Source organism: Falco peregrinus, chromosome 1 (genome assembly GCF_023634155.1).
Source record: "Falco peregrinus isolate bFalPer1 chromosome 1, bFalPer1.pri, whole genome shotgun sequence".
NCBI lineage: Eukaryota > Metazoa > Chordata > Aves > Falconiformes > Falconidae > Falco > Falco peregrinus.
Window position 1 is genome coordinate 130,517,748 of NC_073721.1, and position 20,536 is coordinate 130,538,283.

Here is a 20,536-nt window from a genome sequence, read left to right on the forward strand (position 1 = left end):
TGTTGAACCAGTAACTGGAGAAGACATGACCTTCCATCCACTTACCCTGATGAGCCAAAGAGGAAGCCAGAAGCCTGACATTAGATGCAGTGGGAGAAGGAACAGCGAAGAGGATGAGGTATGCAGGTTGTAGAGTATCAAGGACAGAAAGTGTGCTTACAACAGCCTACATAATTTTTTTTTTGTTCTGGCCCTGAGCTTACTCCTTAGTGAGCTGGCAAACAGATTCTTGGTTTCTTTTTGCTCCAAATATTAATGATTATCAGACTCTTTTGCTAAAAATATCTTATTATCTACCTGAAGTGTTTCACCTGAGTCCTTACCCTTCCATGACTTCTCTTCATGTGGGACACATAGGTTTCCCTATCGGGGATCCACTGTGAACACTCCTTGCAAGTCCAACCTGTTCTTCTCAGTCTGGACTTGGATTCGGGATTGTGTCCTTCCACCCTCATGTCCTTCCTTGGCAGAGGGGAGCGGGAAGTCCCGTTGGCTACTGATAGCTCCTTTGGTAGGGTATGAAACTGGCTCCTTGATGCCTTCTCAGATTTCTGTGGAAAGTTTGAGAGCTCCTCAGGATTTTGGGGGACTCCATGAACACCCTGGATAACAACAATAATGGAATCACCCACAACATTTATATGTAATTCATATTACACACTTTTATTTACAAATAAATAACATTCATTATTTAAATAAATAATATAAGCCCCTCACACCCTGAAACAATATGCTGATATCTTGCTCCTCCATATCCTCCCACTTTGCCTTGAAGCTGGCTGCAGTGTTTTCCCCAGCAAGAGATTTTTCCCAAGAAACATGAAGCTTCTATTTATGTTTCCTGCATGACAACAGCAGCTCCTTGGTGCTGCCTGTTTAACAGTTCGGATGACCTCTGAGAACTCTGGTTGAACAGGGAAGATGTAATAGAAGAGCAATGATAATTGTCATTATTTCAAAAGCCTAAGCTCTAAAACCACTGAGCTTTGTTAAGCTCTGAATGAAATGTTTGCTGTTATCTTGGGGGCTCCAAAGTGGCTTCATCTTTGCTCTAGGGACGGGAAGACACAACCTCTCAGTTTCTCCAACTCTGCTTTCTTCAATTCCACACAGTCTATTGCTATTTACATTTTCATGGTTCGCTTTGTTCCTGACAAATAAAAGCAAGCATAAAGCCAGAAACCAGCCCTATAAGGAATACATCTCCAGGCTCTTTGGTTGTTCAACAGGCCAAAATCCAAAGTCTCGCAAAAAGTTATTTTAACAAAGAAAACTGAACACAAGGAACATAATCCAGAAATGAAGAGCTGTGGGAAAGCAAAAGCAAGTAAAATAGCAACATACCAAAAAACCCTCAAGAAACTCCCCTAGGAACAACAACAGTTCATCCACACAAAAGGATAATTAAGAGGTTTAATTGTGCATAGTAATTAATAACGGGTAAAGTTTCAACACACAAAAACCCCAGGCCTTTGGAAGTCTTTCTGTGGGTTAGACACCAAACAAACTTCCAAACACTAGGTCTCATCCAAGAAGCCTGTGTGCTTTGCACCTGATCCAGCTGATGTCCACAGAAGCTCTTTCATACAATGGCAGAGCAATGACAGCTGCTCCACAGCATTCCCAGTTATTTAGGGTAACATGAACAGTTCACCTTTCTCCCCATCTGGAAATTTCAAGAGTGTCTTCTGAGCAGAGTACATTATTACCCATTACTCCATTTCTCCTGTTATTACACCACTGGTGGGGGAGAAGGAGCACAGAAAAACGAACTGACTTCTCTGCAAAATCAGTAACAGGAACCAGACCTTCTAACTCCTACTCCTATGCTTTAACAACAGAAAGCCAGGGAAGATGAGAAGACACATGGTTTATTTTCCACATGGGCACACATTAGACAGCACCTCCTATGAACTTTGTATTACATAAAGGAGCAGGATCTGACAGAAAAGGAGATGGGTTAGTGCAATTACTACCCTGCCACAGCCAAAAAAGCCATCTCAAAGCCATTCAATTACCATCTCAAAGACTTGTTGATGGCCAAATACAGCTGGTTAAATGACAAAAGTTTTGTACTGGAGATGTCAGGGTGCTGGTGTACAAACTGCTGCAGGCAGTCCCTGGGGGTGGGATTTGCAAATAAGCTGCAACAAACTGTGCACCTCAACTCAAGCCCATCTTGTCTTTTCGTCTTTTTGCATTAGGGCTGAATGCCTCTTTGAAGGTCCCAGCCTTAACCTCAACTCTATTTTCCTAGCTATAGTACAGGAAGATCAGCAATCATCAGCTTCACAGGAGGGCTTCAAATTTTAATTCATTACTGCATGCAAAGCATATCCAGATTTGCAAGTTAAAGGCATGGGGGAGAGAACAAAGTAGTAGTTTTGAACGGGTTTTGCTTTTTGGAGTGAGCTAATGAAACGTCTTGCTTTTTAAAACGTAAGTTTAAACAAAATAAAGTCACTGACTAAAAAAAAAGTCACTTTTTCTTTCCAATCGACGGGAAATTAAGACTTTGCAAACTTTTTCTTCAGAATGCCACCAAGACATCTTCCGAGAGGATTTCCCCAACAGTGTTGTATAGATGCTGTACATAGAAACATACTAAGGCAACAGAAAAATGTGGTGCTCACACATTTATGGGACGATCAGATCTGCAAGTCGTCACATGCATCCCACTAGAAACCACCACCAAATGGATAATAACCGGCTTTTCATATATATAAAAGAGCAATGAATAATAGTGCAATTATTGCAGTGGTTGCTGCAGCCATCACTGAGGGAGGGCGGGTTTAAAGCACTCTCCAGACCACCATTTCCACCAAGTTCTGGGGCTGCACACAACTATCCATTTCAGACCACCCTTTGGAGCAGCCTGAGTGGTGCCAGCATGGATGCACACAAGGCCGGGGTCCCACGGCCCAAAGGCTGGTACCTCCAGGGCAATTGCTTCTGCCTCTGTCCCTCCCCTCTTGCAATCTGGTGTGGCAAGTGGAGCAGCCAGGGAGGTGGGGCATTAAATGCCATGCAGTCGCTCTCTGAGGCAGCTGCAAAGGGGCCAAAACTCTCTAGGTGAGCACCCAGAAGAGGGAGATTCAGCTTTCACTATGTAAATAAAGTAACTGTGGGCAGAGAATACTTCTCCCTGTCTCCGAACCAAAGATAAAGCTCCCGCCCCTGTTTAATCACTTCCTTGGATTTAATATAAAATAGTTGTAAATCAAAAAGATTACCCATAGATAACAAGCCTTTGTCATAAGGTTAAATTCATATAGATGAAAGTAACTGCTTGCGTTATTACCAACTAACACAAAATGCTCCGTTGATGTTTCCAGATAATACTGTAAATCATTGTAGTCTATTTTTCCACTAATACATTACTCAAGAAACTTCCACTCCTTCAACCAATTTCCTCACACAGCTGATGTAAACTCTTGGTGAACTCAAAAAATAGAACCCCGTACCAGTAAGCTGTGAGAGTTACCTACCTTGACGTGCTGCATTAACTGCTGCTTCTGCATATAAACCAGCTGACACTGTGGGCACTTAAACACTCCCACTAACAACTTGCTGTTCTGCTGGAAATGCTCTTGGAGCATCTTCTTCTTGTTAAAGACCGTCTCGCAAGAGCATTTGTATATCACCCTGGATCAATTAAAAAAAGTAAATTCAGTTTCTCTACATTAGCTATCTTAAGAAAACAGTGGAAGAAGTTATCTCAGCAACTTCAGAATGGGATGAGTTTCTGAGGAGGGCTGTACGCTCAGTGCATTGTCAACACACACCCACGCAGACAACTGAACCATTAACTCAACTGGGAAGAACAACAAAATGCCTGAGGCACATACCACAGCTTTCTAAAAATATGTTTACTTCTACGCATATGTATAACTACCTAAGTGTGTGTGTCGGTAAGTGCAGATGGGAGCAAACCCAAAGTATACTAGCTAGCTACACATTACCTTCAATCCCACCTTTCCGTAGTTCCTCCCTTAAAACATGCATTTCTGGCACTAGCTCAAGCCTTGGAGGGGAAAGCTACAGATTTGAAAAAAACAGGTGGTTTCTCTCTAGTGATTTTTCAGGGCAACACTGCATAGCATTATTCTGCTCTTCCTTTCAGGTGCCAGATGCAGCCGTTGCCCTGGAGCCATCTACCAAGAGGTGCCACTGTGAGTCCTGCCAGACAAAGAGGCAACAATTAAGTTCCTTTTACAGATGTTCAGCTCTTCCCTGCCCAGATCCTCTCCTCCTACCCAGGAGACTGCATTCATACCAAGGAGAGCACACTGTAGGTAGGAACAGATCTCTGCCAGCCAGCCAAAGCAGCAGATCTTCTCATATGAGGACAGAAACCAAAAGCAGAAAAAATCTGGGAGGGAAAGGGGGAATCCTAGAGCTACACAGCAAAGCAGAATAGATAAACCCCAAATACTTACTGAGTAGTTTTATGAGGCTCTTCTGGGTGCTGGCTGGTCATGTGAGCCATGGTGCTGTCGGTCGACTTGAAGGCCATTGGGCAAAAAGAACACTTGTGGAAGACTTCGCAGTGTTTCTCATGGATGTGCACTTTCAGCATGGCAAGGGTCATGAAGACAACTCCACAATGGATGCACCTGGGGGACACACAAAGAAAGAGCCAAGTTACAGCCACAGCGTTGCTTCCAACACACATGCAAAGCAGTGCAGATGGAGGCAAACACCAGGCTACAGTGGGTCCTCGTTTTGTCTCTTTCAGGAGTAATGTGGAAGAGTCACAGAGGAATACAATGCAGGAATTCACAAGCCAGAATGATCTCACAACTAGATGTTAGCGACAAGTAAACAAGATCTATAAAAGAAGCCTTCAGAGACTAAAACAACCAAGAAAGAATAAAGGAAGATGTGGTTCAGCAAAATGCCAGCCCTGTATCTGTGAAAGCCAATTCCCCCACAGGTACATGTGAAGAACTAAAGTAAAAGTATCTGATAAGACCGCTGGGTAGCAATAAGTAGCATAAATACCAGTTAGTCCCTAGTACAAAATAAAAAGAAAAAGAATATTCAGCTAGGAAATCTTAGTAATCTTGTACAATTGCTTCTCATACTCCACTAAGCACCAGAAAATAATGACAGCACCAGCAAAGATACTGAAAACAGCAATAGAAACACCCAGGAACCGATTAAGCTCATTAAAATCATAAAGACACAGGTGTTCCCTGGGAAGTGCTTGTCTGGGAGCTGGGCAGATGCTCCAGGAGGAAAGAGAGGAAGAAGCAGAGGATGCACATGGAGCCAAAGTGACATCGGGTGGTTGATGGAACTGAATGTGTTGTTGGTGGTGTTGAGATAGTTGGAGCAAATGAGTTGTGAATGGTTAATTCAGGTTACAAGCACTTTGTATGTCCATTGCTGGCAAATCCTTTTGTTCAGAAAAGGAATTTCACAAAAGAAGCACCTCTATGGATGGATGGGCTGATAGGAAGCTTATAACAGGCAAGGAGCTCAGCACAACTAGGGGAAAGGTCATTCCAGAAGGGGGAGGATCAAGTCAACTGATTCAAGAAATCCCCCAGTCCTAAAAGAAGCTGAGACAGCATGCCAACTAATTAACATGAGAAGCAAAAGAATTATTTGACAAATGAGAATCTGAGTACTAAATAATGAAGGAGTTGGGTAACTTATAACCAAGGAAGGTGATGTTTTTGTATGCTAAACTGTGTAAATATTGTAAAATTTGACAACCAGGGAGCTAGACATTTGCGTGCTACCACCTAGCTCCCTACTTTGCACAGACTGTAATAAAGAAATAAGTAATACCTCAACTTGGTGTGTGCACTGGTGCTGCACACTGTGTAATGAACCTGCTTATGGGACAGCAAAAGGATTCTTCTTGGCAGCTGAAAACATAAACCCCAGGCCAAAAGGAAAGCCAGGGTCACCCCACCGGTCCCAGCCTACCTCTCTTCCTAATGCACGCCTGTGACAGATCTTGCCTGATACTCCCCCAAAAAGGCAACAGCTGGCAGCCTTACTATATTAACTCTTATAGTCCTCCTGAGAACCTACCTGCCTGCTGTGCTCCAAGAAAACCCACACACCAACGCTACAAGGACACATGAGGATGCAGACACCTGCCCTCGCCTGCCTCAGCCACACCAGCTGCAGGGTTTACCATGCCCATAGGAGCACCTCCGCTGATCCTGGACCAGAATAGCCTCTCCTAAGAAGATTTGATCAAAATTACTAACAGCAGATACCCACTTAAGCCAGCACCATGTACGGACCATTACAGCAGAGGAGCTCAGCTGGGCAATCCAGGAGACCTACACTTGTGCTAGTAGGATACGAGACACACACAAAGGATAACTCCCTCTGGCAAGCCCGGAGTTAAGCTGCCTTAAAAATACCTCTCTTCCTTCATTCTGAGGGCTGCTGTTTGCTGCGGCACTATTAGGGTTCATGCATTCGGTGGTGCTACAGCACAGATGCTGCCGTCGCAGATGGACCCCAGCTACTGAGCAACTGGAAGAGCTCCAAGATCATATCAAAAACAAACAAGCCGCTAGATTACCCTTCCCTCCGAATAAGCCTCCCAACAGTGTTTAGGAAACAAGCCCACACTTTGAAGTTACACTTCAAAAGATCGTTAGGCAGAAGCCATCCCAAAGGAACCAAACCCTCTCCCCCAAAATTATATACAGAAACGCTCTTTTCTTAAATTTAGAGAGGGAAGCAGTGACAGCAGCTGGTGTCATCTTTGGGGAAACATGACAATACTTTGGGTAGCCCTGCCTTCAAGCCTGATCTTGATTCACGTGAGATGGGGAGAGAGACTTTCTAGTATAGTAACACCAGGAAGCCTGTTATTATGGGAGAATAAATTCCCCAAAGTATAAATGAAGAACAAATGCTAATCCTGACAGCAAGGTCTGGCTAGTACATCCAGGAATATCCAACAGGCTTCTTCCACAAACACTCCCCCAGCTAACAAGAGATGGTCCTGCATTACATTCAGTTACAGTAAGTACTTCACATAGAATTAGGGATGATATAAATACTAACTCAGGGTCAAATGATCACAAGTTAATTTAATCTGCAGTAAATGGAAGTTTAAACAACAGCCACTTTGTAATCAAGAATCACAGTGCCAGAATAATGAAGTTTGATAAAGTAAACTAATTAGCAGAACAAAGTGGATGGAGGATGTCAGAGGCTTGCCACGTAATTTCTGCAAATTGCAAACTGCTATTATCTCCCCAACAAGAGGAGGGGGAATAATTTGCAACAGAAGACTCTTGGATAGCCTCAGGGAGAGGAGGGGTGGTGTAAAAGTCTTGGAAAGCATCCTGCAAGAGAAGATAAAGCCACAAGATACGCTTCCTATGCCTGCCGTCACCTTCCAGTCCCAAAACAATTCAGGTGGCAGCAAGCAGCAAAACAAGTCTGGTATCACTGGGGACAGCTAGAAGGTGCTTGGAAAAGGTGGGGAGGCGACACCTGAAGCAAAATGGCAAGGAGTGCTTAGGTAAGGCTTGTTGATTTTAATTTTTAACTGCAAAAGACCTTTCTCATTTTCAGTGCAATCACTAGCCCTGACTATACCCCAAATAAAACAGTACTACTCCAAACTTAATTGAATGCATTGGGGTATTAGCAGAAAAGGAGACAGATTAAGGACTGATCACAAAACCAAACATGCATCAGAAAACCAAGAAAAACAGGGATATAGTGAGAAGCAGCAAAAGTCAAGCTGATTCTAGGAAGGATTTAAAAGAACAATTCGGCTTTTCAGCCCTGTGAGTAATAAAAGTGAAAGAAAAGAAGTAAAGTCACTATGTGACCACAGGGCAGATGCCACAGGATTATCGAGATACGGTTCTGCAACTAGAATTTCTTTCTTCTGTTTTCAACAATGCCAATGACATCAATCCTGCAGCAGACAGGCAGGATAACAAGGATGGCTCAGCCAGAAGTTCACCTGTTTGGTGGACTCAGTTCTCTCCAATGAGCCTGAGCAGATGCAAATTAGAGGAGAAGTTAAAGAAATTTAGCTTCTAGAGAAACTAGGTAAAGCTAAAAAATCCATTAGTAGCATTCTTGATCTCTCTCTTGGTTTAGATCTTCATTAATGCCCCTGGCACAGAAAGCATCTGTAGAAGATGGAAGCTCTTGTTGCTGACAAGGATTAAGGCATCATAAAGATACTACTGTAATATATCTGGAATTAATGACATTTCTAAAAAATGCCAGGTCGTACACTTAAGAGTCAGGACCAAGCTCTGTTGTACACTGTGAGCCCATCAGCTAGAAATAGAGGAGAAAGGACTTGCACTGGATCACTGCTAAGTGACTGAGCTTCCTATATGATACAGCTTCGGCCAGTGTAACCCTGTAACACGTTATTGATTGAGGCATAGATGAGGATGGGAATACTGCACAAGTAGCTCAGTGTGATGAAGTTGGGCCTGCATTTGGGATTCTCAGAGGCCAGTGAAGTCCAAAGAACTGCACCAAGCCCATGATTAGTTTTCTGACACCTACTCCATTCTCATTTTTCCATCTCAGAGAAAATACTTTTTTCCCGGCTTTCCTCCTTCTCTATGATTAACTCATTTTCAAACAGCCCGAATACCACAGCCATTTAATTTGCAATGGAATTAATTATTTTTTGTGGGCTGTGGCCCCTCAAATCAGATCCCACATAACAAAAAAAAATAATTATCTGTATAAAATTAAATTCAGGATTGGTTTTTGGTTTTTTATGTGTCTCTTGTCTTCACAGTTGAAAGAAAAAGCCCTTGAAAACAGAAACCACACAGCAGAGGCTTCCTGAATCTGCAGACATCTTAAAAGAACAGCTCCAAGAGCAGAAATCGCCCTGTTCATTTTAAATTTCCAAGTACTTAATGGCAATTGGAGAAAAAACAGAACTTTAAGGAATATTAAAAGGTCACCCAGTCTCATCTCCCAAGCAAATAATCTGTGCCTTAAGAGCTGTGCTGCAGCTGAGGTGATCTCAACATGCCAAGAAGGAAAGGCTTGTAGGGTAAAGTAACATCTTTTATTAAAGCAATCAATTTGGTTGGAGAAAAGACAACACACGCATATACACACCACCACATCCAGAACCTTGGGATCTTTCCTCCATCTGTTTCAGTTCATGAGAAGTGTTTGGAGAGTTGTAGGGGTATACAAGAGAATCATCTATGCCCTCCTCATGAAGGCACACATCCCTCAGTCCATTATAACTGACATAAACATAAGTACAAACCTTGAAGAGATTTCAAGGATTAAGATCTGTCATCTTTTTGCTGTAAATATCAATCCTGAGATGCCTGTCTGCAACTTGAATTCAACACAAGCACCTTTCACCTTAGAGCTGCCTCAAAATAATTTCTGCTGTCAGAAATCCTCCTCTTAATCCATTTAGTAATTCCCCATTTCAAACTTGTTTTGTCATGCAGAATACCATGCCAGGCCTGGGCTACATCCTCTTTCACTTCTGCTGTAAGGAAGACACACCTTTTCAAAGATCTAAATCCCCATTTCCCACTCCCTCTCGCCATCTCAGCAGGGACCCTCTGGAGCCTCACAAACCTGAATCCAACTTTGCGGGAATAGTGCAGGCAGTTCTCCTTGACGTGAGTTTGGAAATAGGCAGAGCGGCAGACAGCTCCACACTCTGGGCAGCAGTATGGAGACTTGTGAGCATGGATCCTCTGGTGAGCGCAGTAACTGCACTGGTTAGGCAGCATCATCTGGCACACTTGACACGTCTGATGAAAGAAAGGTTACATTAGTTAGTTATTCTCTATTTGCCTCCCCCCCCCCCACCCCCTCCCAATTCACCCTAGAAAACTTTCAGGTTTAGAAGAAGCTTCAGTACACCTTCCTCTAGTATTAGCAGTAACTCTACAAAGCTCTTTCACTAGCCTTCTTATAATGTTTTCCAACAAGTCCAACAACTTCCACAATTAGCCATTCCCAATGAAACTATCCACTCTTAAACCATGTCCTTTGTGGTTTATTTCCAGTTTTATCCCCTAAAAAATGAAAATGAAATCTTTCACCTCCTAGCTCTGAAGATATTCTGCCTGGTCACTGCTTTGATTTCCGCCTTAAGGCGCCTGAGAAGGAAAGCACTTTTCTCAGCAAGCCCCCACACCAAAATCACCAAAAGAAAGCAGGAAAACACCATTATATCCTGACTCAAAACCCTTAGTGCTGAACATGCAGCAGCCTTCCCCCACCAAAACCACAGTTGTGTCTCTTGCGAAACTGCTTTGGACCAGATGAAATCTAAACTTTCAAAGACCACAAACTACATGCACTATGACACCTTATAGAAACTCTTAATAATCAGAAATTATGCAAAGACTCCTCTCCCTGTTTCTGCACCCTTTATGAAACCCATCTTTTTCCCCACCTTTAGAAGGGCTATGCTTACTATCAATACCCCTTTGCAGAAGAAGCATCACTTACTTGACATGAAAAGCTTTTTACGTGGACGTATCGTCCCAGTTTCAACAGCTGTCAAACCTCTGCTCCCTTTCACAGTTGTCTTGCCTCTTCTGTATTCCTTCAAAGCCCAGGAGCAGCTACTCATCCTCTGTAGGATGCACATTACTTGATGCCTAAGCAGGAGCAGAGCTGAAGTAGATACCAGCCCTCCAGCCTTGAGCCCTCTAGGAGCTCAAACTCTCTTCTGTCATTAATAAACCCACACAAAATTATTCCTCTGCTCCTAACTCTAGCTTAAGAATGAACTACAACAAGCAGCTAATTATGGATTATCAAATAATTTAACTACAAATTAACTACATGATTTCTTCCAGTACAATTAAAGAAGGGTACAGGGCTCATTAGATCAGAGAAGTTGTACCAGAGGGTATGTCTACAAGGTCAAACAAAGCTTTTAACGTAGCATGTACCCACACAGGCAGGCCAAACCAAGTTCTGCAGGCTCCACTGCTGGCAACCAGGGTAGAAACCTGGGACAGAAGTCCCTAAATCTGGCAATAAAACAAAATTAAATTAAGGGCCAACTCCATTTTCTATATCATTGCTATTTCATGCAGCATCTCTGTGATGCTCCACTATATAACATCCACTGGGAAACTGTCAAAAACACTGCAGGTAATAGAAAGTATCATTTATAATAAAATGCAAAGCTATGACAAACCCCAAAAGGTCCAAGGCGGGGAGGGGGGGGGCAGGGCGGGGCGGGAATAAAAACCTAGGCTTTGGAAGGAAGAAACTGCAGATATTGCTAAATACATCAAGAGCCTTGGACACATGGTATGCAACATGTTGCAACTTCAGTTTAGAAACAAGTTTCCCCAGGAAGAAGATAAACAGGTGGAAGAAACTGTATTGTAGTACCACCATGCACACACCCAAATGCAATACAAATAAATTCAGGAGTATTTCAGCCCTTCCTCAAATGCCGAGAAGCCCCTCAAGTTTCAGCAAAGAAAAACAGTGCTACTAAGCCATGGTCTGAGCAGTGAAATATAAATGGGAAATAGAAAAGCCTCCAGGACCTCTCTGCGAGGATCTGAGTGGGGCCTTGAATTCTCCAAAGCACTCTCAAATCTCCAAATAAAAGCTACAAGAAATTAATATCCAGGGCAGTTTTACTATGGTTTACGGCATTTTTTTCTAACCAGGTTTCAATTTGCAATGGGAAATCTAACTTCTTGTTGTTAAAACAGGACTCCTCTCACTTCGATCCCACCTAATATTTAAGGCAGACTCAGCACAACCCCAAGCTGAAAGCACCTTTTCCCTTGCAGCTTAGTAAGAACATTTTCTCTCCAGATCCTGCCTTGTCAAAGCCAATTTAGTTTCAATTTTAAGTCTGCAAAGAGAGAGTTTGGGGCTTACTACTTTCTCCCCAGCATGTAATACCTATATCCCACAAAGGTACCCTGGCAATCAGCACACACTAAAAACCTGAATTTTCACTGCTGTGTGCTTATGCTGGATCTAAAATATGCCAAAACCACCAATATTTAATGGGCTCCATGCCTGGACACTGTTGCTTGGCTACAGCAGAGAAGCAGCAAGCTCCTGCCACCTCCACTGTTATGTGAAAGGCTCAGTGGGGACCAAAACCATGCTAATATAGGGCAGGAAAGTTTGGGGGGCAGTTGGCAGGAGGCATCAAAACTAGTGGTTATCTTCTTCAGATTCCACAAGAACAGGAAGGCTGCCAGAGAACGCATACACACAATGTGGGAATAAAAAGCAAGACTCAGCAAGGATAAGGCTGAGTGAATTTACTGGGCCTGCAGAGGCCAGGGAAGAAGCTGGAAGGATTCCCATGTTGACACCATGCTCTGCAGGGGGAACAAAAAACCCAGCCCAAGCCTCCGAGTTCAGATTGTCTCATGGAGGAATCAAGAGTAAACAGACAAATTGAAGAGCAATGAGTCACAACAGTAAATTAGTAAGAATAAAGAAAAACTGTCATCTTCAACCAGAATTACTTCTTGGGAAAAGTCAGTGCAGCTTCTCCCTTCCTGTTTCACAAACCCATATGTGAGTAAGGGAGATCTGACCAGCAGATGAGTCAGGCTACCTGGATTTCCAAAATGGCTTTGCAACACTCTTCACTAAAGGACTTTAAGGAAACTAAGGTGCCACAGAGTAAGAGAGGAAGGGTTTTGCTTGGATAAATAAATGGTTAGCCAAAAAGAATAAACAGTCAGTTCTTCGATGGAGGAAGGTCCACAGGAAGTTTTGCTGAGATTTGGGCACTTCAAAATACTCTCAAAGTATCTAGGAAAGGGAAATGATCAGTGAAAAGTCAAAGACTGATCATCATAACCCAGCAGCTCAGCATGTTACAGGTAAGGGCTGACCACAAAGAGCTTCAAGACCACCATACAGGACTGAGTGACTAGGTAATAAAATGGCAGGTTTATTTTTCCACTGAATCAACAAGAAACATAGAGCTGAAAAAGGTTCAATGGAGGGAAAATATTGTAACTGGCATCTTTATGCTCACACTGATTTTTTTTTTTTTTTTTAACACTTGCAAAAGATGCAAGGCCAGAAATGCTGCCCAGGGGTATTACAGGAGCATCCACTCATTCACTTTACACCAGGAGCTGCTGCGTTTGTCAGGAGCACACAGGCAGCTGCACGTGGGCTTCCTCACCAAAGGTTTCATCTCAGAGACAGAGTGGCTTTTTCTTTTGCAACTCTTCTGCTTTGTATGAGAAATTGTAACTTGGTTCCAGATGTCACATTTTTATCTCTCTCCTAGTTTTTCATGACTTTTCAAAGAAGCCTGGCAGCAATTTGAGACATTCATTAGTCAGTTATTTCTAAAGCATGTTACCAGGATATGATTTTGAGTTGTGTAATGTCTGTGTTTTTCCATATATTCCCATAAATAACTCTTTATTAAAGTGTAGGTTATTACAAGTTTTCTTTAATTCCCGTTTGCCTGCCACATTTCATTTGGGCTTTTCTTCCAGAAGTCACATTCACACATACACAAATTCTCAGAAGTTCAGCCATTTCAGAACATTTTATTTTATTGCCATTTTTACTTACTATTCTTCAGAAGGGGGGCGGGGGGGGGGGGCGGGGGCGGGAATCAAAACACTCACTGAAGTAGAGTGAAGGTTGAGAAAATGTACTGCTCAAAAAAAGTTTGTCTGTTAAACCCAACCCTGTGGCCACAGAGGTGTTTGCAAATCAGGAAATGTATAGTTAACACACAGTTTTGCTCTGGAAAGTGCCTGCAAAGAGCTGGCACAATTAATCTTCTGTTTTATTGAAAGGATTGACTACACAACTCAAGAGTCAAATTTGATCCATTCACAAGTGTGTTTTCTTCTACCTACTGGCAGTGCAAAGCACCCCAGGCCAGAGAGTCAGAGCAAGCTCCTGTCTTCTCACATGCAGGCACCCCTGCAAAATTCCTGCAGCCAATCTTCTCTCTCAGATAAAGCCTGTGAGAAAAATCTAGAACCCAGCTGATACCCTAAAACCAGTGCATTCGAGTTTCAGTGACACAATACATGCCAAGTCCAGTCCTAACACAGATGTTTTATCCCAATTAACTCCTATACACTCTCACGTTGTCAAACCCAAGCACAGCAAAGATATTTTTATTTCTTTGGTTACAGTTGCCTATTTTAAGATGTCAGCCTAAGGGGCCAATGCCACTGAGGAAGTCTGCTTGGCCTAAAGGACACAACCATAAGACAGCCTTCAATGCAAAACTTCTCCCATCTATCCTCTCTTCTGGTACCTCCAACTCAGTCCACTTCTCCCCATCACACCTATTCATCCTCAGCCTCATCGTTGTATCCCACCTCCTTCTGTCAACTCTGTTCACTCTCATTTGTATTCCTGCACCTCACTCATTGCCCAACACTCCCAAACTCAGCATCCTCCTCAGACCTTCACCAAGACAGACGCCTACACACACACACACCCCACTAAATCATCCCAAGACACCAGGGCACTTTAAGCCTCAGTAAAACAAAGCATTCACCTAAAATCTTATTCCCTAGAAACTGAGGCTGTTCAACCAACACAAAATACATTTTCGTGCATATGGAAAAATCCCTGGTTCAAGCATCATTGTAGATCTAGAAACTTGACGGTCTTAGGAAACTAAGTGGAATTGCAATGGAAAAAATATTAGCATCACAGATCTTAGATAATGTTGCATCAGATAAGCTTAATTCTGAATTCTCTCAGTCCGTAGTGCTTTTCTCTTTATGATCTCAGCTGTAATTTCAAGAATTTCAGTTTCCATATCTCTTCTTCTGACCCACTGTACTGGGTTTATGTGGCAGGATTTTGGTAGTGGGGTCTGCAGGGGCGGCCTCTGTGAGAAGATGGACCTGTCACTGGCCAAAGCTGAGCCCATCAGTGATGAAGGTAGCGCCCCTGTGAGAACACATTTTAAGAAAGGGTAAAAAATGCTGTTGCAACAGCTGGGAGAGAGGAGTGAGAAGATGTAAGAGAAACAGCCCTGCAGACACCAAGGTGGGTGAAGGAGGAGGAAGTGCTCCAGGTGCCAGAGCGGAGATTCCCCTGCAGACCACTGTGAACACCATGGTGACACAGATTGTCCCCCTCTAATGGAGGACCACGGTAGATGTGCCCTGAAGGAAGCTGCAGCCCACAAAGAGCCCACACTGGTGTTGGCTCCTGGTAGGATTTGTGGTCCTGTGAAGAGAAGCCCACACAGGAACAGGTTTTCTGGCAGGACATGGGGCCCCCATGGGGCCCCACGCTGGAGCAGTCCATTCCTCAGGACTGCACCCCATGGAGAGGACTCACACTGGAGTGGTTCATGAAGAACTGCAGCCTGTGGGGAGGACCCATGTTGGAGCTGTTTGTGAAGGACTGTCTCCCATTGGATTGACCCCACAATGAAACAGAAGAATGTGAGGAGGAAGGAGCAGCAGAGATGAAGCAATGTGACACAACACCCATTCCCCTGCACCACTCAGGGAGAGGAGGTAGAAGAGTCAGTGAAGCTGAGCCAGGAAGAAAGAAGGTGCAGAGGGAAAGTGTTTATAGCTTTTTATTTCTCACTCTCCTACCCTGCTACAATTAGTTGGCTATAAATTAATTTACCCAAGCTAAGTCTATTTTGCCCGTGACTGTAATTGTTAGGTGATCTCCCTGTCCTTACCCACAAGCTTTTTCTCATGTGTTCTCCCCTGGGCCTATTGAGAAGGGGGAGTGAGAGAGCAGCTGGGTGGGCACCTGTTGGCCAGCCAAGGTCAAGCCATAACACCCACCAATGAACCGGATTAAGCAGGATAAACAGGATTAGCAGGATTAAACTGACCACCTCCTGGGCTCTCATGCCCCTGCCCATCACCACCAGAGCTCTACACTATCTTTTGATATTCTCCAGGTTGCCCTTAGCAGCATCATTAGTGCCCGCACGGAATAAGAACAGGGGAGCAGAAGCCTTCCTCTTGGTGCCATAAGACACCAGCTTCCAGCCTCAGTTTCCATCCTACCTGAGACAAACTGCTTTTGCCTCCAGCTGTCATTGTCACCTCCTCCTTGCTCTCAGCCATGCCTTGGCTCCCAGTGTGCACCAGTGCTCATTCTCCTCTTCCCCCAAGCCGGTCTCAGTCCCCCAGGGGCTGCAGGACCACCAGGGCCAGGCAAGCAAGAGTGAGTGGGGAAGGAGGAGAGGGTGGGATTGTCATCTTGTATGGCAGTGGATCACATGCTGATTTATGCAGACCGTGGAACCACACTCTAGCTTTTCTTCCTCCCTAGCCTCTCCTCCTCATCCCAATGCTCTGTTCTCGCCTCAGGGTACAGGCTCTGACTCCTATCCTGCCACTCATCTCTTCGTCTGCATTCCCAGGGATCCCTGCCTGGAGCTCCGTTCCCTCAACATGCTTTCATCATAACATCCTCAATCCCTGTGCTTCCACAAAATCCAGAGAGAAAATATCCATATCAAACAAAATCTGTCCTCACTACTACATTAATCACTCTTGGTTTGGGAGAGGGAGAAAGCAGGGCTTTATGGGGCAAAGAAATTTTTTGTTGATTGTCAATCCTCTTGTTTTCTAAGGTAAAACACGAACATGGCAGAGGGGGAAGGAAGAGAAAAATAGCAAAGTTATGACCGCTGCCTTGCTTGCTTGCTAGTTTGCTGCTGGGAATTTACCAGTTCAGCATGTGGTCCTACTAGCTTCTGACAAGTATTAGCCACTAAATTATAAAGCACTGATTTAAGAGGGGGAAGGAAGAAGAAAAAGAAAAGGCAGAAATAAAATTGCTTTTAAATAATTCCAGTGCAGGTGGTATGTAAACATGATATGTCACAACTCATTGAAAAATTCTTTTTGGACAAATGAAGGGTAACAGAAGAACAAAATGGAGGGGAGAACAAAAGCACAAAGGTGTAAGACAATTCAGAGGTCCTTTACATTTTGTACTTTATTCAAGTTCCTAGCTACCTCAGTGGATTTTGGGTAGTCAAATCACATAAGACCAAAAAAAATCCCCACAACACACAAACCCAAAACACATGTCTGGTTACCAGTAGATGGACAATTGTACCCAAGAGGGTCAGGAAGCACTCTGAATTCTTGCACATGTTATTGTGTACTTGTCTGTCCTTGCCAAGATAACAAATAAGCTCTGTCTCAAAATCAGCTTATGTCTTTTGTTCATTACTTCTGCTGTAACCTCTTCCTAAATTCACTCCTCTGATGATTACAGACAGTCCTCTAATTTTCTGTGTAAATCCATTTGGTTGGTTCTTGCATCACTGTTGCCCCTGAATTTAAAAAGGTCTTTTCTATAAACCTCAGACCGGATACAGAGTGTCCTCTGTACCCACTCTCACTCTTTTAAGAAAAAGCACATCTAAAATGAAGGCACCAGGAGCTACATGGGTTTTGTTCACCTCCTGTAATTTGAGCCCAGCCCTGAAAAGGCTACATAAAAACCGATGCTGACAACTACCTGGGGTGATCCAAGTACAGGAAACACTTCTTTTTACAGATTTAGTTTCTGGTAGGAAAAAAAAAAAAAGTGTCACAACCCTTAACACTGTCTACTTCAGTACGGAAGGAGACCCACCCTAATTTACCAGGTCTTTGCCAAGCTAAACTCAAAAGTGCTTTTAGTTTCCCCCTCAAGAGATCATCTTTCCATTTCTCTGGTCATTCTTCCCTCTCTTACTTCAGTTCATCCCTGATAACCAAAACAATATACTTATCCAGCTAAGTTATTTCTCAGAGAGACAGGGAGCATTAACACAACCCTGACTGGTAACTTAGGTTAACAAAAATCCCCTGCACAACTGTATCATCTTGGTCATTCAGTCTTCTTGTGACCAAACACATGTATCCTGCTTTTCAGCTGCTTCATCCCATTCCTACTTGGTCTTCAAGATCATCTAGGTTGTCCTGTAAAATATTCCAAGCTTTCCATGATTTCTTACTCTGTTGGTTCAGCAAATTTTATCTACACATTCATCCTCCAAGGTCCTTAGTACAAACATTAACTGCAGAGGTATCCTAAAGCCATCCCTCAAAAGATCTCACAAGCAACCCATCCCCAGTTGCAGTTACCTCCCTTTTACCCGATTCCGCTCCAACCTCAAAATTCAATTTCTTCAGTACAGCCATCCCCCACACAGCACTAACAACCATCTCATTGAACATCAATGAGATTAGGATCTACTAATTTCTCTACTCTAAAAATATAAATGAAATACACATTCTTGTGTATAATTACTTGCATTATAAATAATATAAATTTATCAATTAATTTGGCAGAAACTATACCTATTTAATTATACCTTTTTTCCCTGGAAAATTCTTGCTCTGGAACATAACGCTACTGTAGTCAGTCAACAGACCTGAAGTTACAGGGAACACCTGTTAACATCTTTTGAACATCTGGACAAGCATAATGCTTACATGCAGCCCAGCTTCTATTTTGAAGAAAATCCAACCTACCAGGTATTCAAATCTACACACTGCCTTCTTGCAGTTCTGTGATCTAAAAAGCAGTAAACAGATCCCATCCAACAACTTGATTCAATTGCAAGCCTGCAAAAATTGCAAAATTGGCCACGCTAAAGGCAAAGTAACTGTGATCCATTAAAACTCTCCACAAAACATACATCCAGTTCTATTTCTGAAGTGGATTAGCTCACAATTCGCAAAGCCTGTAACCTTACTGTAAGCCACAGAGATCCCACTGTGGTATTTGGCTGAGATAACTGCCTTCATCTTATGCATATTCTATATAAAAATAAACCAGGTAGGATTTCCCTGCTGTACTTTGAACAACTGCAATCATACAGTTACCATGAGTCTAAAATGTAATACTAAAGTCAAGTGCCCCATGATTTTTCTAAAGGTCTTTCCCCTCCATCTTCTCAATCACAGCATCATCCCCCTCTCTTTCCTCTCACTTGCTCCAAATCTCCTCCTTTCCCTGCTGTCCAGACCACATCCACACCTTTCTTCCTTCCTCCAAAACAACAGTGACCCAACAATGTCATTCTCATTTCGGCCCCACCTAGGAAAGTCATTTACCTGCTATATGTCCTATTAATATGGGCTTGACCCAAGGCCATTCAGATATATAAGACCAAGCATTTCCCAAGCCACCAACTGGAACAAACAGGAAACTCAATCGCCTTTTAAACAGCTATGGGAAACATGAAGATGTCAAAGTAATTCACAAACTCATGGTAAGAAACACCAATTAAAGTGAGAAGTATTAAGTATCAACAGAGGATAAATTTTCTTATGGAGCAGAGCCAGCTTAGGCCATTCCTCCCCTGCTCCAATCCAATCATTCCTGCCTCTTACCATGGCTCACTCATCCTTCAACTTCTGGATAACTGAAACCACCATATTGAAAAATAAGTCTTTTACCTGCTATTTCTTTTCTTCATCAATCCTACTGGACCAACCCTTTCTTCTAAGCAAGGTCACATACCCATTCTATATTAGGTCTGAAAAGGTTTTTGAGTTAAAAGCCCCCTAACTGAGCACTGCACATGCTCTGCTCTATTTCTCAAGTTATGGTCACTTTAGATGTGCATATCACAGTTAGTAATCCAGACTTGGTATCATTTAGCAGAAGAGCTCCTAAAAACATCAACAAAAATCCACCTAGCTTACTTTCCATAGGTCAACGGTCTCCATCTTCTAGCATAAACCCAGGTGCTACAGATAAATCATTTCTACCCTTCATCTTCAGCCAAAGATACTCCTTCCTTTATACATCCGTCTATCCTTTCCAATTATCCTCTTTTTTGGGACAATCTGGTACCAGGCAATAGTCACAGATTATAAGCTTCAGGCCATAATGCAGTGGGGACCTGCCTTGCTACTTCTTGAAGCTCTTTAAAAGGCTAAGTCAAGCCACAGCCTTACATAGAAAATATCAAGACACTCCGTACTTTCTCAAGGAGGCATGGCAAAGAGTTTGTGTCTGAATTCTGGGACTGAGTAAGAAATTGAAAAAAAAAATCCAATATACTAGAGTACAATTTTTTGTTAGCTTTAAGAAATTATGACAATCTACACACACACACAGTTGCTTCTAAACTAATGTTTCAGTACAGTGAAAAAAACAGCAGGTATGGAGGAAGAAACACACACCAGTTTTTGCTTAAATGTGCAAAACTATGATAAATACTGGACAATCAAGTCCCCTGAGATCTGGGGATGCAGCTCATGTCTGAGTTTGCCTACAACTGTTAATACCACCTCTGCATCCCGGCAAATTGTCCTGCAACAGCAGCATGCTCCAGATCAGGCATGGGTACGTGACTACCAGTCATGTACCTTTTTTTTTAAAAAAAATAAAAAATTAGAAGTACCAGAATATAAATCAACACCTTCTGCCGCGTGGACATAGTGGTTTTGATTGACTGCTGGGGGCACTAAAAGATTTGTGTTGGATACAGGTCTTACATCAATGCCTTTCTCAGGAACAAATTCTACCACTGCCCCAAAAAATGAGTGACCTGGTACAACTCTGGAGATGGAAACCAAAGTATTCAGTTGCTTCT

General features: G+C 43.0%; 1 protein-coding gene across 2 annotated transcripts in view; it reads right to left on the reverse strand.

The window, feature by feature from the left end:
• Positions 1–20,536, reverse strand: part of ZNF592 (zinc finger protein 592) — a 37,344-nt gene that overhangs the window by 8,399 nt on the left and 8,409 nt on the right. For both annotated transcript variants that reach the window (XR_008749902.1, XM_005232622.4), the window contains exons 3-6: positions 9,580–9,758; positions 4,440–4,616; positions 3,489–3,645; positions 324–602 (exon numbers count right to left, since the gene is read on the reverse strand). Coding sequence is in view for 1 of the 2 variants with exons in the window: in XM_005232622.4 (XP_005232679.2) it covers positions 324–602; positions 3,489–3,645; positions 4,440–4,616; positions 9,580–9,758 (792 nt within the window). In the remaining variant the exon portion in view is untranslated. The remainder of the gene's footprint in view (positions 1–323; positions 603–3,488; positions 3,646–4,439; positions 4,617–9,579; positions 9,759–20,536) is intronic.